This window comes from Indicator indicator, chromosome 10 (assembly GCF_027791375.1).
Source record: "Indicator indicator isolate 239-I01 chromosome 10, UM_Iind_1.1, whole genome shotgun sequence".
NCBI classification, from domain to species: domain Eukaryota; kingdom Metazoa; phylum Chordata; class Aves; order Piciformes; family Indicatoridae; genus Indicator; species Indicator indicator.
In genome coordinates this window covers 35,347,444-35,374,915 of record NC_072019.1, presented here as the reverse complement: position 1 = coordinate 35,374,915, position 27,472 = coordinate 35,347,444, and the positions used below count along the sequence as shown (strand labels likewise).

Below are 27,472 nucleotides of genomic sequence, written 5' to 3'. Positions count from 1 at the left end.
GCTCTCCCACAGCTACCTGAAATGAGGCTGAAGCAAGGCTGGTGTTGGTCTCTTCTCCCAAATAACCAGCTATAGGATAATAGGAAATGGGTTTGAGTTGTGCCAGGAGAGGTTTAGATTGGACACAGCGAAAAGTGTGGTGATGCATTTGAACATGCTGCCCAGGGAGGTGGTGAAGTCTCCTGGAGGTGTAGAGGTGGCACTTCAGGACAGGGTTTAATGGCCATGGCAGTTGGGCTACGGTTGGACTTGATGATCTTACAGGTCTTTTCCAGCCTTAGTGATTCTATGACCCGGGCTGCAAGCACCCTAAGGGAGCCACCCGCCAAAGGCCCAGGCCTGTGCCCTGGAGAAGGAGATCGGCAGGACTGGGCTGCGTGGAGCAGTTCCCCTCACCGGTAACTCTTCGTGTCGCTGTGGGGCTCCGCGGCCGCCTCGTCTGCGTCCAGGCTGAGGCCCTGCCCTCTTCCTCCTCCCCCTCCGCCCGCGGAGAGGCAGCGCGCGGACAGCCCTGTCTTGCCCTGCCGGCCCGGCAGGGGGCGGCCGCGGTCATTGCCGCTGCTACGCTGGCTCAGGTCGCTCGGCGGGGGTGTGACGCAATCCGCCCGCGCCGCCGCAGTGCATGCCGGGGCGGTGGCGGGAGGATGGCGAGCGACTTCTATCTCCGCTACTACGTGGGGCATAAGGGCAAGTTCGGCCACGAGTTTCTCGAGTTCGAGTTCCGGCCCGACGGTGAGGGGCGAAGTGGGACCGGGCTGGGGGGGCGGGGGAGGGGCGAGGCGGGGCTCAGTCGCAGGGACGGGGACGGGGCCGTCGCGGAGCTGTGCCTGTCTGGCCCTGCCGTGGCGGCGGCTTAAGATTCGTCTTCTGTTCTGCAGGGAAGCTGCGCTACGCCAACAACAGCAACTACAAGAACGACGTCATGATCCGAAAGGAGGTAAGGGTCGCCTAACGCGGCGGTACCGGTCGCCTGCGGGGTGGCGCCTGTGCTGGCCTGCGCCTAGAGTGGGCGCTGTGTCGGCAATAGGCAACGCGAAGCAGTCATGCGTTGGTTTGTGCAAGCTGAGAGACTGGGGCAGCGTGCTGGGGAGCGCCAGGACTTGGGTTGTCATGTTGGAATATTGTTTATAGGCTTATGTGCATAAGAGCGTGATGGAGGAGCTGAAGAGGATCATCGATGACAGTGAAATCACTAAAGAAGACGATGCTCTGTGGCCTCCACCCGACAGAGTTGGTCGACAGGTTGGTGTGCAGTATCCCTTCTAATTGCTGCTCTGATTTTTTATGTTAGCTTATGAGAAGCATAACTGAACTTCTTCGAGTCAGTATTGTTTCTTGCCAATAGGGAAACAAACACTGCTTGAAAGCATGGCAGTTCAGTGCTGAGAGCTTGTGATTCACAGACCTGCTGTGTTCAACACCTTTGCAACACAATGGAAAAGCCATCACCTCAGCATTTCTGCAATTAGTAGAAAAAGCAGTAGGTTGATTTTCTGCCATCTTTCATTTTCAGGAGCTTGAAATAGTCATCGGTGATGAGCACATTTCCTTTACCACGTCCAAAATCGGTTCCCTCATTGATGTAAATCAGTCCAAGTACGTGCCATGTGTTTCTTATGTTGCTGTTGTTTTCATGTAGCAGTCTGTAGTACAACTTGCTGATTGCCAGGTATTTGTGTTTGATATTGCTTCAAAGCACACACTAGTTCTTGGGGGCACAAGTACTCTGTGTTCCAGTGTAAGGCACCAAAAGCTTTCAGGCTGTGTTATTACACACAATGCTTTCAAACTTGCCCAGCTGTAGGAACTCCTGGTAGGTAGGCTCACCTCTTATTGGCCTCTCCACATCAATGTGTCTGGAAGAACCAAGACTTCCTTATGACTTCTCCATGGAACAACAATGTGCCCTTGTGGCCAAGAGAGCCAATGGTATCCTGGTGTGCATCAAGAGAAGTGTGGACAGCAGGTCTAGGAAAGCTCTTCCTGCCCTCTACTCTCCCCTGGTGAGACCACATCTGGAATACTATGTCCAGTTTTGGGCTCCCCACTTCAAGAAAGACGGAAAACTGCTAGAGAGAATCCAACAGAATGCTACAAGGATGATTAGGGGACTTGAGCATCTCCCCTAGGAAGAGAGACTGAGAGCCCTGGGGCTGTTTAGTCTGGAGAAGAGAAGGCTGAGAGGGGATCTCATCAATGTATATCAATATCTGAGGGGTGGGTGTCAAGTGCAGGGGGCCAGGCTCTTTTGGGTGATGTGCAATAATAAGACAACAACAGGTACAAGCTTGAAGATAGAAGATTTCACCTCAGCATGAGGAGAAACGTCTTTACAGTGGGGGTGACAGAGCACTGGAACAGGCTGCCCAGAGAGGTTGTGCAATTTTTTTCTCTGGAGACTTTCAAAAGCCACCTGGATGCATTCCTGTGTGGACTCCCCTGGGTCATCCTGCTTTGGCAGGGGGGTTGGACTGGATGATCTCTGGAGGTCCCTTCCAACCTCTAATGTACTGGGATGCTGTGATTTCACCTAAGCTGACTGTCATGTTTTGTGAATTTAATGTGATAAAAATGAACATTCTGTTTGTAAATCATAGAATCATAGAATCAAGAAGGCTGGAAGAGACCTCAAAGATCATCGAGTCCAACCTGTCACCCAGCACCTCATGACTACCTAAACCATGGCACCAAGTGCCATGTCCAATCCCCTCTTGAACACCTCCAGGGATGGTGACTCTACCACCTCCCTGGGCAGCCCATTCCATAGCCAACCACTCTCTCTGTGAAGAACTTTCTCCTCACCTCCAGCCTAAACCTCCCCTGGCACAGCTTGAGACTGTGTCCTCTTGTTCTGGTGCTGGTTGCCTGGGAGAAGAGACCAAACCCCTCCTGGCTACAACCTCCCTTCAGGTAGTTGTAGACAGCAATGAGGTCACCCCTGAGCCTCCTCTTCTCCAGGCTAAACACCCCCAGCTCCCTCAGCCTCTCCTCATAGGGCTTGTGCTCAAGGCCTCTCACCAGCCTCGTTGCCCTTCTCTGGACATGCTCCAGCAATTCAACATCTTTCCTAAACTGAGGGGCCCAGAACTGGACACAGTACTCAAGGTGTGGCCTAACCAGTGCTGTGTACAGGGGTACAATGACCTCCCTGCTCCTGCTGGCCAAACTATGCCTGATGCAGGCCAGGATGCCATTGGCTCTCTTGGCCACCTGGGCACACTGCTGGCTCATGTTCAGGTGGCTGTCAACCAGTACCCCCAGGTCCCTTTCCACCTGGCTGCTCTCCAGCCACTCTGACCCCAGCCTGTAGCTCTGCATGGGGTTGTTGTGGCCAAAGTGCAGCACCCGGCACTTGGACTTGTTGAATGCCATCCTGTTGGACTCTGCCCATCTGTCCAGCCTGTCAAGGTCCCTCTGCAGAGCCCTTCTACCTTCTAACAGATCAACACCTGCTCCCAGCTTGGTGTCATCTGCAGATTTACTGATGATGGACTCAATCCCCTCATCCAGATCATCAATAAAGATATTGAACAGGATGGGGCCCAGCACTGATCCCTGGGGGACACCACTAGTGACAGGCTGCCAGCTGGATGTGGCACCATTCACCACCACTCTCTGGGCTCGGCCCTCCAGCCAGTTCCTAACCCAGCACAGAGTGCTGCTGTCCAAGCCACAAGCTGCCAGTTTGGCCAAGAGTTTGCTGTGGGGGACGGTGTCAAAGGCCTTGCTGAAGTCCAGGTAGACTACATCCACAGCCTTTCCCACGTCCACCAGGCGGGTCACCTGATCATAGAAGGAGATCAGGTTGGTGAGGCAGGACCTGCCCTTCCTAAATCCATGTTGGCTGGGCCTGATTCCTTGGCCATCCTTCAGGTGCGCAGTGATTGCCCCCAAGACAATCTGCTCCATGATTTTCCCTGGCACTGAGGTCAGGCTGACAGGCCTGTAGTTCCCAGGTTCTTCTGTTCGTCCCTTCTTGTGGATGGGTGTCACAATGGCCAGATTCCAGTCTTCTGGGACCTCTCCAGTGAGCCAGGACTGGTGGAAAATGATGGAGAGAGGCTTGGCCAGCTCATCTGCCAGCTCTTTCAGCACCCTAGGATGAATCCCATCAGGTCCCATGGACTTGTGAATATCCAAGTGACTCAACAAGTCTCGAACTAATTCCACATGGATTTCAGGAGTACAACACTGCTCCTTGACCCCATCGACCAGTTCAGGAGGCCAGTTATCCTGAAGTCCTCCTGCCTTACTGTTGAAAATGGAGGCAAAGAAGGTATTTAGAATCTCAGCCTTCTCCCTATCCTTAGTTACAATGTTACCCTCCACATCCATTAAAGAGTGGAGGCTCCTCTTGCCCCTCTTTTTAGCATTAATATATTTATAAAAATGCTTTTTGTTGTCCTTCACGGAAGCGGCCAGTTTAATTTCTAACTGTGCTTTTGCCTCTCTAATTTTTCTTCTACATGATCTAACAACATCCTTAAACATATCACTAGTTGCCTCCCCCCCTTTCCAAAGGCAATAAACCCTCTTTTTTTCCCTTAAATCCTTCAGGAGCTGCTTGCTCATCCAGGCCGGTCGTCTTCCCTGCCGGCTCGTCTTACGGCATGTGGGAACTGCCAGTTCCTGTGCCTTTAGGAGCTCCTGTTTGAAGTAGATCCAACCATCCTGGACCCCTTTCTTCTTAAGGGCTGTTACCCAGGGAACTTTCCGAATAAGTTGCCTGAACAACCTGAAGTTTGCCCTCCGAAAGTCCAAATGTCCATACCAAATGTCCATACCTGGAGCATAGAATATTTTAGCAATCAGTGCAGAATTAAACGAATCCATTAATGTCAAAGATGACCTCTGAAAATCCTCCTTACAGTCCCTGTGTTTGGGTTTTCTCTAACAGAGTAGTTCTACAAGCTGCTTATAGAACATCAGTCTAACTTTTATTTCTCATCCTTCTGTTGTGCATTGCAGGGATCCAGAAGGCTTGAGAGTGTTCTACTACCTGGTGCAGGACCTGAAGTGTCTAGTCTTCAGTCTTATTGGACTACACTTCAAGATTAAGCCAATTTAATTCAAATAAACTGAAATTTGTATGCCAGTGTCTGTATGGGGGGGGGGGGGGGATGCTGTTTTAATTCCTCACTGGTTTTGTCCTGAAGCTTTTATCTATGTTAACTTTTTTATTTCTTTTTTACAAACTGTCAGTGACTATCTCATAAAAACAAATCTCACCAATGTATTAATTTATGAGTTCTAGTGATAAACTGACTTCCTAACACTTCTTATAACATGGTAGACTGAGGATCTGTTACTTCACTTGCGTCACACAAAGCTGTATTTTCACTATCTGTGCAGCAGTAGAAAATAGAATTATCTGATTCCCTGAACTGAAACTTTTGTTACTATCCTGAGTTGGATATTCTGTTGGCCAGCTCAGATGTGCCAAACAGCTGATGCTCTGACTGCACATACCTGGTCACAGCACCTGCTGCTGTGCTTTCCCCTTCAGAACAGAAGCAGACAACTTGCAACCCAGGAGCCATTCAGAATCTTCACCGATACTCCCATCCAGCTTTAGAAAAACTGAAATTAAAAGTACAGAAAGTTAAGTTCTAGGTGAGCAGAGCTTTTGTGCAGAATTAAGAGACTTGAAGGACCAAACATGCCTCAACGTTTTTGTGAAGCACTGTAGGGGGCCCCCAGTGTGGTCTGAGGCTCCCCGCAGGTGTTCCCTGTGGCAGCTTTGTGAAATTACGCCCTTGCTTTATCTAGCACCTCCCTAGTTTTCCTAGAAGAGCAGCCACCGTGACTAAAGAGAGATCGTGGCTGACTTAGGTGGAAACACCTAACTCTTACTGGCTCTGCATGCATCTCTAGCCACAGGCACCGTCTCTCTGCTGCCTTTCCCGCTAGCCCACTCGGTTTGCACCTCCCCCCCCCATCCTCATTCCTCTTCCCTCCGGTGAAGCGCCCTCCTCGGCCCGCCCCTCAGGGCCCGGCCCGGCCCGGCCCGGCCCAGCCCGCCCTGCAGGGCACATCCCGCCCCTCAGGGCCCATCCTGAGGCGCCATCTTGGTCGAGGGCAGCTTCGTCTTGACGTAGGCTTCAGCCCGTCAGCAGCAGGAGGCGGCCGCCAGCTTGGCTGAGGGCAGAAGCGTGCCGGGATGGAGGGTGGACAAACAGCCCAACACTAAAACCACGCAGCAGCGGGTCCAAACCTGCATCTCCTCCCGCGAGAGCAGACCCGCCGGCTTCAGGAGTCCTGATAGCGCGGCGTTTCCGGGGCGCCCTGCGAGGCCATGGGGGTAGGTAGGAGCTGTGGCCGGGCAGAAGCGAAGCGAAGCGGACCAGTCCGGGCCGCGCCAAGCCGAGCCGACGGCCTCTCTCGCTGTCTCTTGCCTTGCAGAGGATCGGGCTGCAGCTGCGCGCCACGCTGGAGAACATCACCCGGCTGCGGGCCGAAGGGGAGGACTTCCGCTGGTACCTCAAGGTGCGGCGGGCCGGGGCGGCCCCGAGGGCTGCGGGAGCTGGGAAGCGCCGTTCTCGGCGCTGAGATAGTGAGGCTGTCCAGCCGGGCAGCTGGCGACAAGGACTGCGGCGGTAAATGTCACATCAGGGGGTTCAAACAGCGATGTGGGGTTTGCTTCAGTACAGTGCGAGGACGCTGCTGCGTGAGCAGTGAAGATGATGGCAGAAGCATACAGACAGCACACATTGGTACATGCACGGCACCGCACATGAGCCTGAATAACGAAAAGTCTTGCATTCGGTGCCTCCACTGGTGAGGTAACCAATGACCAATTCCCATCTTTTATCTCCCAACCCTGCGTCTTTTTCCTGACCACTCTGCCACCCAGTGCACCGAAGGGCAGACCCTGTGCAGCAGGCATTCCTACCATGTCCACTCAGCTCATGGGCCTGCTGGAATAGATGGCAGCTGGTACCTGCCTCCAGCTCCTATCCGCTAGGAAACAGTGGGGATTGTGAATCTGGAGGGCTTGGTCAGCTCCTTCAGCTTTTTAATCCCCCATTACTGACTGCTTTACGTTTTCTGATTGTTTTTCAGCTGAAGTGTGGGAACTGTGGTGAGGTTTCTGAGAAGTGGCAGTATCTGCGCCTGATGGTACGTCTGAACCTCCAGCAGAACAAGGAGAAAACAGACCCACCACACAAAGGATACTAGAATGCACTGATGAGATAGCTATATGCATTCAGAAAATGCTGATATATTCTATATTAAATATATATATACATTTGGAGGTTGTTAATATATACCACTGGAATGGTGGCTCTTGGTGACAAGTGACGTCTGCTTTGAAAAGCCACCTTTCTGTAAAAATACCATGGGGAAGCAAAATATGAAGTGATGCCAGAATAAGCTTGTGCCTGTAGTGTATTTCTATGATGTGATGGAATCTTTTTGGAGAAGTTGAGGTAATTCAGAGTGAGTTGAGGGTGCTAAATTAGCATCTGGAAACTGACAAAGCAGGAGAAAATCTGTCAGGTGTAAGAGGAGGTTCTGTTCTTGTGGAACAATCATCCCCTTTTGTTGTGTACTACTGAAGGGTCAGAATGTATTTTGAGCAATGAATGGAACATGCCCATAGGCCAAGACATAACTATCAAGCGTTGTTACAAGTGTAGAACAGAATTACTCTTTGACAAGCACAGCCTTCTGAATCACAGATCTCTCGTTTAAGACAAGCCTTATCACTGCAATGTTTATAAAACACGAAAGGCCACTGATGTAAAAGCTACTTCACCTTTGCAGAGGTTTCCAATGGCTCAGCTAGAGTGCAGTTATAAATGATCTCTCTCTTGTCATGGCTTTTAGGACAGTGCTCCCCTGAAAGGAGGCAGAGGAAGTGCCACTATGGTGCAGAAGTGCAAGCTGTGCTCCAGGGAGAACTCCATTGGTACGTGCTTAGAAACTTAAGGGGCATCGTCTGTGTTACGCTTTTTTTGCTCAGTTTGGTTTTGCAGTCCCCATTTTTGCTTAACACTGTAAAGAGCATTCTCCAGGGGGGTTCTGTCCCTTGTGTACTGGTGCTCGAGTTCACAACAGGCACATACTTCTTGTAATGCTCCTGGAGGAGACAGCAAGGCCTCCTCTGAGCTCGGGTGTCTGTGTGACCAAAACTCATGTCCGTATGTCATTTCACAAAAGCACACTTCCTTCTTTTTGTGCATTGGGTGGCTAACAAAATGGTGTTCTTAGAAGTGAGAAAAATTGAACTCTACCTTTTGAGGGCCATCTGCAGGAACTGCTTGGGTACTTTGATCCTTTGTACTTTGTATAAGGAAATGCCTTTGAAAGAAGCAGCTGGTGCTTGGTTAGTGCTGAATAAAACTGAAGCCATAATGCCACTCACTTTTACATTTCTGTTTTCTTTTTTTTTTTTCCCCAGAGATTTTAAGTCAGACAATCAAACCTTACAACGTAAGTTTGCCTTCTCTTTTCTATGAGTGAAAGATAAGTAATAATAATATTTTTAGCTTTTGCTTTATCATCACTTCCCTCTTTCAAGATGTGATGGTTTGAAACTGTCTTTTTAATTTTTCCTTGCAAAGTTCAAAACAGAGAAAGTGAAAGAATGTAAATAAGTCACTATTGGGTGTAAGAAAGCAAAATAACGATTGTTCTAAACACTTCCATTGGATAGATAGAAATGTTTAAGAACTATTACCCAAAACACAGTAGGCATTCTGCACATTCTGCGTTCGGCAGTGGGGGCAGTTGCTGGGCTGTCTGGCTGCTGTTTCTTCTTCTCTTCTGGCTGAAGATAACACACTGACCTTGGCAGCTAAGTTAACAGCTTTCTGCTTAACTAACTCTGCTTCTCTGTCCAGGGGAGTCTGGGGGGGGAAGCTCCTGGGAGAGGGAGGCCCCTTTGGGAGGGTCCCCTTGGGGGGAAGCAAAGGGAGATCGATTGTGCTTTTTCTGTTGATTGTATATATTTGTGAATGTTGTGAATTTTGTATATTTGTACATATTCATTGCATTTCATTGTAGATTTTAGACTCTGCTTGTAAATACAGCTTTTCATTTGCTTCCAGACTGGGCTAGCCTGGTTATTGTTGGTGGGGGGGGAATTTCAGCTCACACCGACACACAAGAACACAAAAAGCTAGTGTTCTCCTTTGACAGAAAACTGTGTTTTGTAGGCTCCTCCACAGTCTCAAGTGTAGAATAATCTGATACATTTCATAAGCAAAGCTCAAAGCTGTACCTCTCAAGTTAGGGATGTATTAGTTTCCTTTTGAAGGCTTCCTTGTGTCAGATTAAGAAATTCTAGTTAATTACCACCTATTAAATGAGCCCTAGGATTTTGCTGTCACTTGGGACATCAGAGTTGATAGCCCTGTCTTTAAAGGAGTTCATTCCTAGACTAATGCTTGTCACTCTGTTTGGATTAGATGACAACTGATGGTTATTTGCACTCAATTGTAGGCTGAAGACAGTGAGAAATTCAAAACCATAGTGGAGTTCGAATGCCGAGGTCTGGAGCCAGTTGACTTTCAACCACAGGTGAGTTCTTACTTGTGATTTCTCAGTTTTTAAAAGCACTTCTCACAGCCTGTAGAATGGTAAAACATACACTGAAATGGTACTGCTCTTCCTGGAACGTCTTAGACCTTCCCAGTTTTTCATCCTTTCCACAGCTGTTCCTTCATTTGATTCCAAAAAAGCTACCCCACAAGTATCTACCATGGCTCTGGTGTTCTTTGTGCCAGCCAAGTCTAAAATGAAACACACCTTGGAGTCACTCTCAAATTGCCTTACAGGTGGCTCAGCACTGCTCACTTGAATTCATTTGGAAGGTCCTCAGTGCTCAGGTTATTGCAAAAGGGAGTCTTTGCCAAGGGGGAGTTGTGAGGTGCATCATTAGATAGTTACATTTAGGGGACCAACACCTGGCTTCTGGGTGTGTTACAGAGAGAAATGAATACTGCTGGCATTTTTCCACCTGAAACTTGCATCAGACAAAGCCTGCAGATGCATGGCAGTTAAAAGCTGTTGCAAAGCTCACCTCAGGGTTCAGAGTGAAAGGCTTTCTTCAGGGCCAAGCCAGTCTTGGGTCACTCATTTGCTTGTGCACGGTCATGCTGTATGCGAGCTAACTCCCTGCTATATTTAGCCTATTATGCCAGTGGATTAGGTGTAAATAGAGTGACAAATATAAACCTGTCTTATCCTTCCCTCAGACTGTGACACTCTGCTAAGAAACTGACCAAAACAGCTGATCCTACAAGGAATTTGGTATAAATAAACTCACCACTGCAGCCTGCTGCAGGAGTTCATCTTTTGAAGCCCACCTCTTTGAGGAACAGAAAGGCGACTGCTTTATTCCTGTTTGAAAGCTTTGCAGCCAGACCTAGGAACTTGCACTTCCAGGAAAAATCTAGGAAAAGATTGCAAACTGTTTTATAGCTCTGCATTCTAGCTGTTGATTTTATTTTCCTCTGCAGAACAGAGGCTTCACAGCTGTGATAAAGCTTTTAATTTGATACTCTCTCAGTGTGGTCTGTACACTATGTTGGAGAGTATTCTTCAATGCCTGAGCAGGCATTTCAGTGAATTTTCTGATATTTAAATGAGTAAACATATGCAGATCCAAACAATTCTATAAACTGTACTGTGTTTGACATGATCCAAGCCACCCTGCCTTCTCCACAGCCTTACATCTGGCTTTTGATCAGCACCAAGCAGGACTGGCTGTAGCGTTACTGAATTTTTTTTGTATATTTTATAGACATAACACAACCATACCTGAAGTCAGTTTAGAGTGGCTTAATACATCTATGTCTTATTTAAATTACACCAGTTTTCTAAAAATAAAAATCATTTGAGCCTGAGAAGAGGAACTACCCTTTGATTCTCTGCTATAAACCCTCTTTTCCTACATAGGTGCAACAGCAAATTAAAACTTGTGTGTTAAAAGAACGGGCAAGGACAATTTTTCCCTCCAATTACTTCCCTTTCTTGTTCAATGTGCTTGAGTAGCTACATCTTGCTGCCAATCTGATAGATGATTTTGGGCTTTACTTGAGGATAGTTACTGTATTTGGCCCCCAAGTGAATGCTTCAGCTCAAAATTGGAGGTTTCTTATGCCTTTTGTCATAAACCTTCTTAAGTTTCTTTGCCTTGAAGCACAGCCAGTAGTTTCCTTGGTAACACAAGTGTGACAGGTCACTATGTTGTAAAGCCTGTTGTCATTTTTGCCTCGCCAGTGTTTAGGCTTTCGCTGCCGGCCCCTCGGCAGCCAGCAGAGGGCGCACAAGTCACTGCCTGGCGCATCTCCCTTCGCAAATGCAACGAGGCCCTGCCCTGAGCCGAGGGTGCCGAGTGGCTGCTACAGATGCTGCTACTTGCAGCCACACGATTTCTTATTCCTTGGAGGGCTAGCCAACATCTCCAGTGTTTGTTCTGTCCCGCAGCTCTGCATTTTGCGCCATGATGCTGATCCTTCTCTGCAGCTCTAGCAGTTCCCTTGAGATGGGCTTCTGCCAATGCCATAAAGGCCATATTGCCACCGTGCCTTGCACATCCGTAGGTCTCCTGTTCTGTCTGCCACACTCCGTGGTTTATTTAACTCCCAAGTACCTAACCCTCCATTCCAATCCTCCAATATTTTAAAATCACATAGCTTATCTCACACATTTTTACAGTTAAATGACTGGCACTATTGGAGATTTAGCAAAAATGCAGGTGCATATCCCTTGCAGAAAACCAGGAGGAAGCTGTCTGTGCTTTTTTTAGCTGCTTAATAAAATTCTGTAGTTAGAAACAGCAATGTAAGAAACCTTCCTGTATGCTACAGAGGTGGATGAGCTTTATAAATTTACCTTTAAAAGAAATAAAACTGAATTTACAGCATGCTAACTGAACGCTATCAAGGGAAAGCTCTTCCTCTAGAAGATAAACCGGAACAACTCGTTCTTGTGCTGTACCTCACTGCTATTTCCTTCCTAGTGCTAGCCTTTCTTCCAATTATTTTAAAATAGCAACAGTTAACAATATGAAGACCTCTGATTGTTTGGGTTTACTAACCTGTTTCTGTAGCCAGCTGATCCTCCATCCTCCTTCACATAAAGCTTGCTAGGCACTCCTGTACCTAAGTCCAATCCAAGCTGCTCCTTCTCTAGTGTGGGTTTTGGCAATATTTAAGCCAAAACTATTAACACTCTTCCACATTTTCTTTCTGTTGTTTTCTTGCAGTGTAAGTTTATTATGAAGCTATGTTCTGTGCAATGCCTGTAGGGATTCTGAACACAAAGCTGTTAGTAGTTAAGACACTGCTGCATCAACTTGGAAAGTCAGGTTTAACATTAGCTACAATACCTGGAAATATCCATTTGGCAGGGAAAATAGAGGAGCAGTGTTCCCTCATTTTACTCTGTGGCTGCTCAGACTGAATTTTCCCAACTCATACACAGGATCACAACCCTATACTGACCCTTCACCAGGAAAGAGCTACCTACTTGGAAAGAAAAACAATAGAAGTTTGTGCTGAGTTCTTTTCTCTAACCGTGTTTCAATGACCATACTTATTATTTCCTTGGGACAATTTAATCTTAAAAACTTACTGCAAATGTGTTTGCAGGCAGGGTTTGCTGCTGAAGGTGCAGAATCTGGCACACCTTTCAATGATATCAACTTGTTAGAAAAGGTAAGTTGTGCTTCCTCAGTAAATCTCATTACCTGGCTTTCTGACCCTGAGTCCAAAATACACACACTGCACACACAGGAGACTGATTTTGCTCTTTCATGTAGGTCATAGCTGGAGAGAGGAACTAGATCAATAATGAGCAACCAGCAGTACCAACGGTGTTATTTTGTCAGCTTAGGAGCTGACAAAGATAGAAATGCAACTATTTTCCTAAGTCACTCAGGAATTCCAGAGAGCACACACCTGGAGTACTATGTGGCTGGAGTTACTCAGAGTGGTGAACTGATTTTTCAGGAAGGTGCTTGTACCTTTTCCTGTGTGCAAAGATATTAAGAAGTAAGGTAAAGACACTCTCCTTCATAGCTCAGGTTAATGACTCCAGCACTGCAAATCTTCCTTGGCTATGAGCAAGAATCTCAAGGTCAAATTTGTTCCCTGGTATCCTACTTGGCAGGGATCTGCTTGTCTGCTTACCCACCTGACTGGGTTATTGTAAATGATAGCTAATCCTTTCATCTGCCATGGTTGCTGCCTTGTCCACTGCAGCTTGTGGGCTACATATGAAAAAAAAATAAATACAAAAAAGTGTTAAAATCACAGACTGAAGGTTATTTAATTTCAGGGCAATGCTCTTCCTTCTCTGATACCAGAACCTAGCTTAGAGACTGCACAGTACTTTCCACAGAAGTCTTAAGACCCTAAACTTGAGTAAGGTTTAGCTTCAGTTTGAATTCCAGTCTGTTTTAGACATGATTGCATTCTGTCCTCTGTGAGTAACACTGAAATCTTACTTCCCACAGGATTGGAATGACTATGATGAAAAAATGAAGGAATCTGTTGGAATCTACGAAGTTACCCATAAATTTGTAAAATGCTGAAGTTCATATCCCAAATAAATCCTGAGCTTCTTGCTGGTGAAGAAGCTGTAACCATCACAGATGCAGTTTCCTGGGAGTTACTTTGCACTTGGCTGTACTTTAGCAATGGGATCCTAAGTTGTGCTTACTGCCTCCAGCATGCCCTACTGAAACACTTTCCTCAAAGTACTTGGAGATAGCCTCAGTAAAAACTGAAAGCCCTTTTGGAAGCAGTATTCTTGGCTCCACTGTGCCATTGTCTTCGTGTTGCCTTTTGGGGGATGTACAGTTGTGGTGGAGTGCAGCTTCACAGGCTCACAGGATGTTAGGGGTTGGAAAGAACTTCTGAAGATCCTCGAGTCCAACGCCCCTGCCAGAGCAGGACAATAGAATCCAGTGGAGGTCGCACAGGAACACATCCAGACAGGGCTTGAATGTCTCCAGAGAAGGAGACTCCACAACCTCTCTGGGGAGCCTATTCCATGCTCTGTGACCCTCACAGTGAAGAAGTTCCTCCTCATGTTGAAGTGAAGCTTAGTGTGCTGTAGTTTAAATCCACTGCCTCTTGTCCTAGCACAGGGTGCAAGTGGGCAGAGGCTGTCCCTTCCTTCCTGACACCCAGCCCTCAGATATTTATAACCATTTATTAAATCCCCTCTCATTCTTCTCCCCACCAGACTAAACAGCTCCAGGTCTGTCAGCCTTTTCAGACCTCCAAAATATAAAAGTTCAGTGATTTTCAAAGCACAAGATTATTGGACAGAGCAGGTATGAAAGGGGAGAGCCAAGACTGCAGAATGCTTTCAGCAGGACCCTCTTCAACCTTTGTAAGATGCCTGAGCTATTGCTGAAGGGGCCAGCCATGCTGTACACTGTCCATCTAGCAAGAGAAGATCGTGGTTGTTCTCAAAGGCTTTATTACAATACAGTCTTTTCCAGTCAGTTTAACAACACAGTGATTGCAGGTTACTTCAAGCCTCTCAGGAGTTTTGTTTGGTTTTTTTCCTCAAAAAGTGTTAAAAGTGGAAAGGCTTCAAGCAGTTGAGGCACAATCTCTTCTGATACCCATTCAAGTTTCAAGGGAGAAGTTAAATGTGGCAAGAGCACAAATGTAACCATTCCTATTTAAAATTACTGCATGGGGGGTTTTAAAATCAGCTGAAGAGTGGTATCACAGGACTGCAGTCAGCCTGAACACTTTCAGAACACATGTTCTGAGCTCATAAACTCAGCACAGTGCTTTCTATCTTAACTAATGGCCTTTAAGAACCATGTGGAGCTGTTGGAGCAGAAGGATCTGTTACTTAATTTTGACACCATGAGTGCCTGTATTGCCTGAAGCAGGCATTCAAGGTCTGTACTTTAAAATGCATACAAATTTCCAAGTGGATCTAACAGTATTCAGGTTCAATGAAGAAAAATGAAGCCAATTAAGCTGGGCAGTCTCAGTCCCACTGAACACTGATTAGCGTGCCAATTAGACACAGGCTGCATTTTGTACTGCAACTAGAAAGTCTTCTGACTTTTTATGTCTTAACTACTGATCTTCTTGCCCTTTAAAACATTAAAGATATCTTCTAGGGACTTGTATACACACTGAAGGAATTCTTTACCATTCCTAGTTGGGTAAGAGGAAACGTTACAACCTACCCAATTGTCATGTACCTGATACCCGACTCCAAAGCCATCAGCCACCACTGGGCCAAAGCCTCCCAGCTGCACAGCTGGGCTCACCAGTGTGCTTGTGGAGAGGATGTTGTGGTTGAGCCGAGCGTAGGCTTGGTCTTGATAGAACTCAGGCAGTGCAATACCTTTGGACAAGGCCACGTTGCGCAAGCCGAAGAGATGCCGGTCAAAGCCCTGACCTGTTAAAACAAAACACCAAGTATTAGAGGGCTGACTAATTCTGGGGGAAGGAAGCTCACTTAGTTTGCCATCCCCTTGTTCTTCAGCCATAGAAGGTGCCTGTAGAACTGGGGTTCACTTTCATATTAGCAGATATTCTTTTTCAGAACCCAGACATTCTGCACTTTTAATGCAAGTATCCTTGGCAACAGGGGCTCGCTGCTTTACTGCCAGCCTCAGCCAGCAATCATCAGAGTAAACTCAAGTGCAGTGTTATCAGACCATTTGAATAATGCATTGCATTCTTTTATTTAGCTGAACATATCCAAGTTATTTCAAACAGAGAAAGGCTCTCCTAAAATTTAGGAATCTAAAGAGGAAAAGAATCTTGCACCAACAACAGAAGCCAGTTTTAGACTCTGGGGGTGATGCTCTACAGTCACTGAAACAATGCAAGTTACGCTTCTGGGAAGGATAATTCAAATGAAAGCACTTAGAAAAATACCAGGAGTAGCACAACTGAAGCATCAGTGTGATTTGGAAGCTGTTAAAGCCTTTATCCCCTGCAGGGATAAGACAGTAACTCCTCAGGCATAAACCCAAAGTTCTTATTTGCCTTGGGGAGTTAACAAATCTACAAACAGCCCAGCTGCTCTCAGGACAAAAACTAACCTAGAAAAAATTCTGAACACATTACCAGTGAAGTGGGAAGCACAGAGGCATTCTCCTCTATCCAGAAATGAGCCAAGAGAATGCATTTTGAACTGCAGGCCTCTGCTCTGTTTTTCCTCAAGTTTACATTAACATCACCCCTCCGTCAAAATAAAATTATTTAGGTCTCAGGTACACTTTCACAACACCCTTAAGACCTTTTAGTGCCAAAGCAAGAGTGTTAGATGCATTGCAACTCACCCATAGCAGCTTCTTTTGTCAAACGCCCGTGGTATTTGGAGCACTCCTCTATCAACTTCTGAAGCTCTTCTGTGCTGTGTTTGGACAGCCCCCTGACAAAAGCTTCTGAGCACTTCTTTGTATGCACAGAGGCAGGACGAATGGTTTCCGTTCGACCGTGTTTGAAAGCTGCGGTGCTACAGGACTCGTAGGTAGCCACAGTCTGATTGTACTGTCGAAGGAAAGCCATCTGGAAGGCAAGCTGGGCCACAGCATCTGGGCTCACCTTCTTCTGCTTCAGAAGGTCCTTGCCTCCTTCATGGAACTGAATCAGATTGAGAGACAGGGACTCTACAGTGGCATCAAATTTCTGTTTGGCTTTGGTAATTCCTGCTTTTAAGGCATCATTCAGCTTAAAGTCAAGTTTCTGCACTGCTCTAGAGGAGTCCACTGAAGCAGGCTGGGACTGGGGGCTGATGGCTGGTCTCGTGGTGCTATCTTTAAAAACCTCATTCTGGAACCTGAGCACAGCCACACCATCTCCCCAGGAATGTTCAAAATTAACTCCTGCTGTGCCATCCTTCGTTACAATGAGATTAAAGGATTTGTCGTACCAGCGGTTAGCACCATCTCCATGCAACATAGTGTGAGACAAATGCACGAAGTCTTCAACAGCAAAATCATCTAAGCTTAAACAAAACACAGCAGAGTCTACTTTTTGAAGAGCTTCTTCGTTGCCATTCTCCTGTAGCTGCTTTCTCAGCAATGCCCATGTATCTCGGTTTTCACTGGAGAGGTAGCCAAGAGGGAAGGCTGGGGCTAGGCTGTTGTCACTAAGGATGTATTTCAAGTGTGCTTGTATCTCTGCAGGCTTCAGCATATTTCCATCTCTATCAATGACATCAAATACATAAAAATTCCCATTTCTCAGTACTAATAAATGCTTTGCTTTTTCATCTGTGTACAGCTCATCTCTGTTGAGCTTGGGCAGACGAGTAGAATTGAAAAGCCTGAAGTACTGAGACATATCCAGGGGGTATGCATTGACCATGTAGGCACCAAACCACGAAACTGAAGAAGGCACAAACCGGATAATGTTTTTAAAGAGCTGAGTGTCACTTTTTTCTGGGTTGAGGTGAAAAACCTCTGGTTCAAGATAACCAGCCCTGAAGGTCTTCATGAAACGTATAGCAGAAACAGTCATGTTGGTAGCTCGTATGAGCTGATCATTATATTCAGGTTTTGGATCAGGATTAAAAGACATAAATGCATTAAAATTCAAAACAACAGGTTCACGTGCTTTTAGGTACATGTCAAACCAGGGACCTGAAAATGGAGAGTTGAGAAGCAGGTCAGAACATAAAAGCAGCTTTACTGGGTCAGCCCAGAGGATTGCCAACTCCAGCAGTGATCACACCACCTCCTGAAGTGCACCCAAACAAGACACACATAAGCAGCAATTCCCCCAGGGACTCTCCCAAGCTCCAGCTATGAAGAAAGACACTGCTGGCTAATTGTAAAAACACTGTGTTTGGAGTAATCCACACCAAGCGTCAATGACATTAGCAATGAGGGCCAATTTCTATGTTTTCTGTCTGGCTCTCTGATAAGCCATAACCCCCACTACATAGAGTGTAGTTCCCCAGCACTGTATTTTGCTGCACACCTTACATTTGGAGTGGAGCATGCCTTTGTCTACCCTTAAACTATTGATTTCTGCAACTCTCTAACACACAGGCCATACTTTTCCTCAGAGCAACCTCTCTGCTCCAGTGTGTCTCTCCATCTATGTGTACTGTCTTGCATTCCCACCTCCTTCCTCTTTCTATCACTGAAATGTTCAGCACAGAGCACAACCTCCTGACACCGATGCATGACCACCTATCCCTCAAGCTGGCAAAAAGCCAAGGTTTGACTGGACCTCACAGGTATTTTCCCAGTGCCCGAACAGACTTTGGAGCAGAATTACATCTGGACAGTCTATTTAATGTATCAAAAAGCATGAATGTAACCCAAAGGTTTTGTGCTTGCCAAAACCAAGGGAATCAATAACAGTTTTAAAGGGCAGTCACACCTTTACACCTGCCTCTGGGCAAATGAAAATCCAGAGGGCAGAGGAGGGCTATTTAAAGCAGGTTTGATTTCATCATTATCAGCTTCAAATTTGGTATTGCACACTGATTGGATGCAGACCAAGGACACAAGTGCACACCAACTTCATTTCAAGGCAGCTGAGGTACTAACAAGCCTGGAGCAGTCCCAAGTTGAAGCTGTTGGCTGAGCTGTAAAAGGGCAATGAGTAACTCAATGACCTAAGTTACAATTTCAATTCCAGGTCCTCACAGATGAGTAACTTGCATTCCTCTAGTTCTAAAACCACATCTGCCATCATCACGTAGCTGCTTAACCTTGGACTTAGAAGTCCAGGGTGGAGGCACCTATACATACTTTCAGAAACCAATTTCAAGTGGAACAGGTCTTTTGTAAGGCCTAATAAAGAATAATAACCAACCAAAAAGGAATGCAAACATCCTACAGCTCACGGACAAAAAGCAGCATGCTGGCTAGCACTGACACACACCATAAGGCACCACTTTAAAAGAGCTGTTGTTCAAACTGAATGGCAAATAAAGGGCAACAAACCAAACAGCAGCTGCTCTGAACTCATCTGGGTTTCTCTGCAGTATCTGTGGTAGCCAACACCCTTAAAGGTCATCTCAACAGAAAGCAAGGGTAGAAGTATGTTCACTGAGCACTATACAAACTTCTTCTGTGGCTATCTCAATATTTCCACCTCTGTTGCTACCCCTCCCATACTTGCAAAAGCAGACACTTGTATTGGAGTGTCAGTGGAAGCAACAATAAGGAACAATAATTAAAAATCCCAAAACTATATGCATACTCTCCCTCTCTTAATTTGTTCTTTATTCTCATCTTCCTCTTTCTGTCTCTCCTTTTCCTTTCCTCTTTACAAGAAAAGGGTTTCATAATTTCAAGAGGTTTTGTTTGAAGACCATAGCACTGGCCACCCAAAGCTTAGCCATATTCTTTGAAGCCCTCCCCAGAGTTCAGTTTTCATGCTGGTAGCAATGTGAAATTGTCTGAAAATGATTACTTTAGTTTCCTGAAGGGAATTACCAGTTAAGCTCCTCTATTAACATAAATACATAGCAATATAAAAAGCTACAAATATTAAATTTATAACTCAAATTTAAATGCAGTAACTCATGAAAAAAAATACAGCTTCTTCAATATCAATCTATCCAGAACTCTGGTATATGAAAGTTAGATAGTGGGCATTCTTCCCACCAGAGACTCAGACTTTGCTCTAGTACAGCCAGAGGCAGCATTCACAGCATGTAATCCCAAGTTTATGGAGCAGAAAACAAGCTTCAGCCTATTTTAACTGCAGCATTATGAACTTATCTAGCTATCCACAGACTCCCTCTATACCCAGTTGGCCAACATACCTGTGATGTAACTAGTGTGCTTGTTCTGATTGTCCTGGGCAACCAGCTGCTCGTGCAGCTCCCTTCCAATCCCCTTTTCAAAGTGATGAGCAAGTTCTTCAGTTTTCCTATAGCAACCAGTAAAGGAGTCAAAATGCTGTCACAAGCTGTATTTTTTATCAGTAACACAGGGCATTGAAGCAGCCCAGGACACTGCAACATGAGCATCTTGTCTGTTCATACCTGAACTGGTCGTCGTTTAAAAGTGGTTTTTGAGCGTTCAGGTATCTCCTAATTGTATCTTCTAGCTTGGGAACTGGCAGTCTGAGGGAAGAGGAAGAGAGAGACACACACTTTATGGGCAATAGTACTAATGAAGCCTGAGTTTCTCACACAGCAGTCCCTCCTTGCCTCCCATCTTCCCTATCCTTCCTTCAATTTCATTACCCAAACTGCTCAGAAGTTGTTTGTGGAAATAAAAAAGCAGCTGGTGGGCATAGGTCAGTGTAAGGTGTTTGGAAAGCCAGGTGAAATATCAACTTGTCTCCCGGGAATGCAGTGACATGAAGCACTGCAAAGAGCAGCAGGGATACAGGTAGAAGGCTTAGAATTCAGCAGCCACCCTGCGCCGGGACTCACCTCACTGCTGGGTGCTGAATATTCTGCCTACTTTCCCTTGCTCCCCTTTCTATAAAATAATCCAACTACATCAGCGAAGGTTACTTTGCAACCTGAAGAGAGTGGGCTTACAGTCATATTCACTCTTAAAACGCCAGAATCGTTCCCGTCCGCTGTGATTTCGGAAGCGCACACACAAGAAGCGAGCAGCCCGAGCGCGGCAACACAAACGGAAAGGGGTTCTTTCCTTATTTCCTCTGCCCTCTCCTCACTGCCGACACCCCAGGCCGGACGTCCCCACAGGGCCACCGACCTCTCCCTGCGGCCCGCCGCAGCCCGGCCCGCCGGCTGCACTAGGCGGCCGCCCCGGGGGCTGGCAGTGCCGCTCGCTCCCCAGAGGACGCTCGCTCCCGGCCTTGCCCCGGCGGCGCCTCAGGAAGGCCGAGAGGCGGACGGACCCGTCGGCCAATGGGCCCGGCGGGGACAGCAGCGAACGGGGCAGCGGCCCTTCGTACCTGGGCAGGCTCTTCTGGTAGTGCATGGTGGGCACGACGCTGCGGTGCAGGTACTCGGCAGCCGCGCTGCTGTAGCCCCGCCACCAGCGCGCCGCTACCCCCCACCGCCGCAGCAGCAGCAGCCGCGACGCCATGATGCCCGCGCGTCACAGGCCGCCAGGCGCCGCCCGCCCGCCTGCCTGCCGCCGCTCCGCTCGCCGCTGTCCCGGGACGCAGGCAGCGGCCGCCGCGACCCCCGGCGCTGCCACTGCAGGCTGCGCTCCGCCCGGCGCTGCCGAGCGCCCAGCCCCGTTCGCGATGAGCTCGCAACGCCCCGCGGCGGGGCGGAGGCGGCCGCTCGGCACTTCGCGGCGTGTTTGCATCGGCGCGTCGGAGAATTGGGGCTTGATCCCCGACGTATGCCCGGGGAAGAGGCGGGCCGGAGCGGCCAGAGGGCGTTCAGGCCCCGAGACCCCCGAGGCTTCTCCGAGTCCTCCCCTGCCCGGGTGGGCTTCGGGCGGCGTCGGCTCCTCCGCTCCACACGGGCGAAAAGTCGCAACTGCGAAACTGAGGGTCCAGCTGTTAATGAAAGCAGCTGGCGTGGCCGGGCGGCCTGGCTGCGGGAAGCCTTTCTCACTTAATTCATTTGGGCAGCAGTTACCTGGATATTAGAAAACACCTGCAGTGGGACGGTCCAATATTAGTGCAACCCCCCCACATTTCCTGTGATCTTCTCGTGACAGCGCTTTGTTCAACATAAAGACTCCATATATTATTTCTCCTCTGTTTGTTAGGTGTGTGCCCATGTATGTTACAATAGAGCATTCACATCCTGCCTCCAAAAGGAACCGTTTCATCTCTGGTGAGCTTTTTCACTCACATGTGAGCATGTCACAACAAATTCTGTGTTACAGGATAAAATACTGCAAACACGATTTGGTTGTAGTGTATGGAATACTTTTCCTAAAAACAACACTGAATAATAAACTGACCCAGAAACTACAGGGTTTTTTGTAAGAAATGGCGGCACAGGGAACAGTCCCAGTGGTGTATTTTTATCAGATACTCACTAGCATGAAAATCAGCACTGGGATTGAATGCGGACACAGCAAAGGAAAGCAATCCCTATGGCTTAGTCTGATAATCCTCTGAAAGTAAATTGGCCCTACTCTAATCAACATAGTGGTTGGAAGAAAAGTGAAATGATTTCACTTGCAAGATAACAAATGCCAAATTCCAGCTGTCCTGGCCTGCTTCAGTACACAGCTATTTTCTGTTCAATATGTGTCACTTATGCTACTCATTCAGCCTTTTCTTCATCACAAAACCAAAGAACACAAGCCTGCTTCAATTAATGAAGTGCAGTTTCACCTAGCTTGCCCTGTTGTGATAGTCCAGCTCAAAATGTTACCTGCTCTGCCCTTTAGGAAAACTGCAGTGGCATTGCTTTTACCCATCTGAATGCACAGCTCGTTATGTGCCCTTGCTCGGTTTGGGTGTCCAGACCCCAAAATGGGAAGATCAAGAGGTGCACTCAGACACCATCTTTCTCCTGGGAGTGTCACTTTGTTTTGAACCAGTCTTCTTTTAGAAATACTACTGCATTCTGTTCTAATTTTCCAGAGCCCCCTAATCTTCTTTCAGGCTCTTAATGATGTAGTTGATAATAGGATTGTTGGTATTAATTTGGAACAATAATGCCAGCTGCTTGCTTGGTGGCTATTGGTAGAGGGGTGACCTTGCAGGTCAGCTGAGCAGAGCTGGAAGTGCTTTGATCTGATCTATACAGAGCTAGGTCTACTTGGGCAAGAGGAGCAAGTGAATTCTTTCTCCATGGGATGCTGATCCTTCTCCAGAGAGCAGGGAGAACAGCATGGCAGTGGCTTTGGATGCGATCCTCGCTCGGATCAAGGATGTTTTTAAAAGGAATGGTTTGCTTATTCTCTCGGTGCTGTCAGTCACCATTGGCTGTCTCCTTGGCTTCTTCCTGAGGACGAGGCGGCTCTCCCAGCAGGTAAGCATGGCACAGGAGGGTATCACTGCAGAGAACACACCATGCTTATGTAAGCCAGAGCAACTTGGCTTCAGCATGGACTCCTGAAGCTAGAAAGCATGTGTGTATCTTTGATAGCTTTGTTTAATTGCCGCCTGCTTGTTAATCTGCACTTCTTGGGGGTCTTTTCACACCTTCTCAAACAATAGGTCTGTGAGGGATTCTGGTCTTTAAGACACCAAGGAAGTCGAGCATAAGCACATTGTCATGTTGCTACTATGGATGATAATGGGGGTGTTTAGGCTGGGTGCAATGTAGCATCTAATAGAGAGCTGTTAGAACTGGTAGTGTGTCATTGGATGTGTTCATTGGATTTTATGTTCCTTTAGAACATCTGCCTCTAAAGAAAACCCTGGGAATGTTTTTCATCACCAGGTGTAGAGAGGCACAGATGTGAATATTACTCCAATGGTATTTTGTATTAACAAACTGGAGATTTCCCATCCTTAGCAGACCTTGTTTTTAACGTCACTTGGGGATTTCTTCCCCAGCATACTTCAGCTAAGCTCTTTGTAGGTATCATTTCTTTTGCTGTATTTGTTGGACAGAACAGACATGGCAACAGGCATTGCCAAATGTGTTGTTTGAGCACAAAGTATAAATATCAGTTAAAAAATATGGCACTTGGTAACTAAACAAAAACATTTCTGTGTTTGGCTACTGCGAACCATTGTCTGAACACCTTTTGTGTCCAAGGAGTAGCTTCATAAACATCCAGGAAAACACAAAAATGCAGAATGAAGAGATTATTCAGGGCAATCTATTAACAGCAGCCCCCAGAGGATTGCATATTTAGTGTTTGTCTTCCTTTGTAAAGGAACAAACAATGCAGTGTGTTTGCTGAATTCCAACACAGCATGTAATGTAATTAGTTTTAGAATGATCTTTTAAAGCTTCCTGTCTTTGCCACCTCATACACCAAAAGCTGCAGGTTTCCCCAGTGTTAGCTGACCCACAACCCCTGCAGCACTCATGAAGACAGATATCTTTGTCTCAAAACAATAAGCATCTCTCCATGTATTTCTAGGAAATTAGTTATTTCCAGTTCCCTGGTGAGTTACTGATGAGGATGCTGAAAATGTTGATTCTCCCACTGGTTGTTTCAAGGTAAGTGAGGACAATAATTGTGCCAATGGTTTGGAAGTTTCTTAACTGCCAACATCATCCCCAACTGCTTTGGCTTTAAGTGAATGAGTGTCAAAGTGCCAGAAGCATTGCTGCCCACTGTACATTCATAGTTATAGTGAGGCTATGAAGATGGCTTTTAATCAATAGCATCGTTTCCACAACACCTCACAGAGGTATTATTTGCTTAAAAAACTATTTTTTTTCAATGATGTTTTCTTCTTTCCTTGTAATGGGAGGCCTTATTCCTCGAGGCTAACAAGAAGTTAAATATATGGAATAAATAGCTCACCTTATCTAAAAGCCTCCCTTAAAACTAAACAATTGAGATAATATCTTATACAAGTATCATGAAACCACCCTTAATTTAGAGTCTGCTGCAGGATTTGGAGAGATGTGCTCTAACATGATGAACACTGTCTCCAGTGAACTAATAATACGTGCTTGACTTCAGCTGGAAGTGGAAGCATTCTCTTAGAATATTAAAGGCAGAACCTTTAATGGTGCCACTCTATCAGCAGCAGAATGAATGGTACTGATGGATGGTGCATGGTTGCTGCCTTTGCAGTGGGTGGGCATAACTTAGGATGGGGTTTTCTTAAGTTTGACTGTCTTCCAAATGGCTTCAGTCACAAAAGGATACCAGTTGGATGGCCAAAAGCTCTCTCCTGTGCCCAGTGTTGAGAGAAGATAGAAGGAGAGATGGACAGTAACAAAGCTAACTTTACCTTACCAGATCTGGGAAAAAAAGTCTTGTAATACTTGGTGCCTTTCCTTGGGAGCCTCAGTTTCTGAAATGTAATACACACACCAAACCCTCATCTTCCACTTTAGGACTTAAAATCACTGAAAGGTGCTGAAAATCAGCATGGTCCAGCACTAAGGGTATTTTTACATCTACCTTTACATCAGCCTTTTCAGTTCTTCACAGAATGCAGCTGAGTCATGGTGCTTTGTGCCTAAAGCTGGCCATATGACCTCAGACTCACACCTGGTTCTGTCCCATGCAGCTAGGGAACATCAAAACAGAACAGATAAGAGATCTTTTTGAGAGGTGGAAGAAGAGTTTTCCAAGGAAAACTAGACTCTCACATGAGGAATTGACGTGGTAAGGAGAACGGAACAGGATTGGACCCCTTGCTCTTGAATCACTTGCTCTTCCCTAAGAGGAATGGTTCTTTGCATCCTTCCGTGGTCTTTAGAGATGTCAGGAGGGAATTGCTGCTCTGACATGGCCTGTGCCAACCTCTGGGTTACCTACGGAAGTGTTAGGAGTGAATCTCTGAGCTGCACTGTTAGAACTGATGCATTCCATCCTCTGAGAAAGAGAGAGATGAAACTTTACAGATCTTCAAAGGAATTAACTCTCCTTGAGACTGTCTCCCTGGATAACAAACTATCCATCAGTTGCTATTGCAAACTGAAATTCCAGGGATTTGCAAGCAAAAAAAATTCTGCAGATGTAATTACATTCTTGTCCTCCTTGGGTTTTTATGACAAGCACAGCATTTTCCACACATGTATTGCAAAAAAACAGTAAAGCAATGCTATGGCTTTTTTACTCATCTGTATGCACATTTAAACTACATTTCTTTCTGGATTTTGGAATTCCCAACTTGTCCTGCAGGAGCAATTGCATTTAAATTATCTTTTAAATTACTCCCTATCCTTGTTTACAAAAGTCAGGGGTAAAGCACCATAAAAAGAGCTTTAAATCTTACTCTCCTGGTTGGTTTAATGCAAGTTTTCATAAAGAAGAGGTGAGATGGGACAGCTAAAAGAGGCACAAAATATTCTGCCTCCAAATCCAGAGCCCATCTTGAAGGGTTTTAGCAGAAGTAAAAGGTGGCAAGTGTGTGGCTCAGCAGCCTAGAAAAACTTGCACAGATGAAGCCTTCAGCAGAAATAGCTGAGACTTTGTACTAGCTCTCTTTTGGCATGATAGCTACAGAGTTAAAACAGGGACTGTGCAAATTGCATCCATTAGAAATGAGAATGGGCTGTCCTGGGCAGGTGTCTCTGAGTGGTATTTTGTAAGTTCTTTGAATGCAGAAAAAATCAGTCAAACACCAGGAGACTGTTTCTTCACTGTACAGTCCATGGTTTCAGCTGACAATGTCCCAGCCCTTGCTGTATTCCAGAGCTCCTACACCTGCTCCTCATGTCCCCTGTCACCTGTGGTCTTACCTTTTGTTTTCCCACAGAAAGAAAAATCTTGAAAAAGCTACCACCTGCCACTTTGAGCCCTGCATGAGCTTTTGTTTTTGTTGTGACATAGACATTCATTAAGGGTGGGGACTGACATTATTCCAGCTACCTAATCACATAAACAAGCTTCCTAGCATTATACAATGACTCTAAAACAAGTATCTATTTATTTCACCCAACCTCTGCCTGAGGTTTAGTCCTGCTTGTACCTAATAGCATCCACTGTGTCTCCTTTACAGAGTTTGCTCTTCTGTGCAATGAGAACAAGCAAAGGGTGCCTGTCCCTTGGCTGTATGGGTGCCACTTCTATAGTAACATAAAGAAAAAAATAGCCATCAGATAATCGTCTGATAGTTTGTCCTAGGAGATGGAGGGTTACAAAATCCGGCTGTAGGCCTTGTAGTCACCAGATGTACAGCTAATGATATGTATAAACATCAGCTACTGGGTTTAGGCCCAGGAGAGCTGGGAGAGAACAGGGGCCTAATCTGAATTCATAATTACACATTCAAGCTCAGCAGTTAGGTAGAATCATGGAATTGTCAGGACTGGAAGGGACCTCAAGGATCACCTAATTCCAACCCCCCTGCCATGGGCAGGGACACCTCACACTACATCAGGTTGCTCAGAGCCACATCCAGCCTGGCTGCAAAAACCTCCAGGGATGAGGCTTCCACCACCTCCCTGGGCAACCTGTTCCAGTCTCTCACCACCCTCATGGGAAAGAATTTCTTCCTACCATCCAATCTGAATCTACCCATTTCTAGTTTTGCTCCATCCCCCCCAGTCCTATCACTACCTGACACCCTAAAAGTCCCTCACCAGCTTTCTTGTAGGACTCCTTCAGACACTGGAAGGTCACAACAAGGTCTCCTCGGAGCCTTCTCTTCTCCAGACTGAATAGCCCCAATCTCTCTGTCTTCACAGGAGATGTCCTTAATAAGCCAGAAAGATTGGCTGCAGGAGATCTGAAGTTCCTAGATTCTCTCTGGGGAAGAGGTCTTGATCCTTGTTTGATAAGTGCAATGCAAAGAATCCGTTTTCTCTGTCCGGCAGAAGGTTTCAACACAGACCTCAGGATTTCAAACAGGCACATAAATACATACGTGGCGTGACAGAGGTGAAACTCAGTGCATCCTGCCCTGAGTTCTCTGAGATGCTTAAAAAGCCACAGAACCAGGGCTTCAGACAGACATCTGCTGATCAGCTGGGACAAGGTGCTCAGGTTTGGTGAACCACCTTTGCTTCCACCTAGGGCGTGCGA

General features: G+C 46.5%; 4 protein-coding genes across 4 annotated transcripts in view; 3 read left to right on the top strand and 1 right to left on the bottom strand.

Moving 5' to 3' along the window:
- The first annotated feature begins 643 nt into the window (after positions 1 to 643).
- On the top strand, positions 644 to 5,114 carry MAGOH (mago homolog, exon junction complex subunit). The gene is made up of 5 exons (XM_054384319.1): positions 644 to 732; positions 879 to 937; positions 1,132 to 1,242; positions 1,514 to 1,596; positions 4,969 to 5,114. Exons 1-5 carry the CDS (start codon positions 645 to 647, stop codon positions 5,066 to 5,068), a joined length of 441 nt encoding a protein of 146 aa, XP_054240294.1. The 5' UTR covers position 644; the 3' UTR covers positions 5,069 to 5,114.
- Positions 5,115 to 6,105: 991 nt separating this feature from the next.
- On the top strand, positions 6,106 to 13,751 carry CZIB (CXXC motif containing zinc binding protein). The gene is made up of 8 exons (XM_054384382.1): positions 6,106 to 6,301; positions 6,403 to 6,486; positions 7,063 to 7,119; positions 7,831 to 7,912; positions 8,405 to 8,436; positions 9,448 to 9,525; positions 12,603 to 12,668; positions 13,469 to 13,751. Exons 1-8 carry the CDS (start codon positions 6,296 to 6,298, stop codon positions 13,544 to 13,546), a joined length of 483 nt encoding a protein of 160 aa, XP_054240357.1. The 5' UTR covers positions 6,106 to 6,295; the 3' UTR covers positions 13,547 to 13,751.
- A 676-nt stretch (positions 13,752 to 14,427) lies between these two features.
- Positions 14,428 to 20,977, bottom strand: CPT2 (carnitine palmitoyltransferase 2). Its single transcript, XM_054384169.1, has 5 exons — positions 20,844 to 20,977; positions 19,954 to 20,034; positions 19,732 to 19,838; positions 16,283 to 17,587; positions 14,428 to 15,390 (listed from the first exon to the last, which is right to left on the bottom strand). Exons 1-5 carry the CDS (start codon positions 20,975 to 20,977, stop codon positions 15,059 to 15,061), a joined length of 1,959 nt encoding a protein of 652 aa, XP_054240144.1. The 3' UTR covers positions 14,428 to 15,058.
- Positions 20,978 to 22,695: 1,718 nt separating this feature from the next.
- Positions 22,696 to 27,472, top strand: part of SLC1A7 (solute carrier family 1 member 7) — a 64,300-nt gene continuing 59,523 nt past the window's right edge. Inside the window, exons 1-2 of the mRNA XM_054384018.1 lie at positions 22,696 to 22,836; positions 23,903 to 23,982. Of these exons, the coding sequence (XP_054239993.1) occupies positions 22,696 to 22,836; positions 23,903 to 23,982 (221 nt within the window). The remainder of the gene's footprint in view (positions 22,837 to 23,902; positions 23,983 to 27,472) is intronic.

Bases quoted from the DNA above. Each gene is read 5' to 3' on its own strand.
- CPT2 (XM_054384169.1), bottom strand. From the start codon at position 20,977: ATGGCGTCGCGGCTGCTGCTGCTGCGGCGGTGGGGGGTAGCGGCGCGC. The intron at 19,839-19,953 runs GTATGAACAGAC...TGGTTGCTATAG, and splicing joins TTAAACGACGACCAGTTCAG to GAAAACTGAAGAACTTGCTC. The intron at 15,391-16,282 runs GTGAGTTGCAAT...TTGTTTTAACAG, and splicing joins GACAAAAGAAGCTGCTATGG to GTCAGGGCTTTGACCGGCAT.
- MAGOH (XM_054384319.1), top strand. From the start codon at position 645: ATGGCGAGCGACTTCTATCTCCGCTACTACGTGGGGCATAAGGGCAAG. The intron at 938-1,131 runs GTAAGGGTCGCC...TATTGTTTATAG, and splicing joins ACGTCATGATCCGAAAGGAG to GCTTATGTGCATAAGAGCGT. The intron at 1,243-1,513 runs GTTGGTGTGCAG...TTTCATTTTCAG, and splicing joins CCGACAGAGTTGGTCGACAG to GAGCTTGAAATAGTCATCGG.
- CZIB (XM_054384382.1), top strand. The intron at 7,120-7,830 runs GTACGTCTGAAC...CATGGCTTTTAG, and splicing joins GGCAGTATCTGCGCCTGATG to GACAGTGCTCCCCTGAAAGG. The intron at 9,526-12,602 runs GTGAGTTCTTAC...ATGTGTTTGCAG, and splicing joins CAGTTGACTTTCAACCACAG to GCAGGGTTTGCTGCTGAAGG.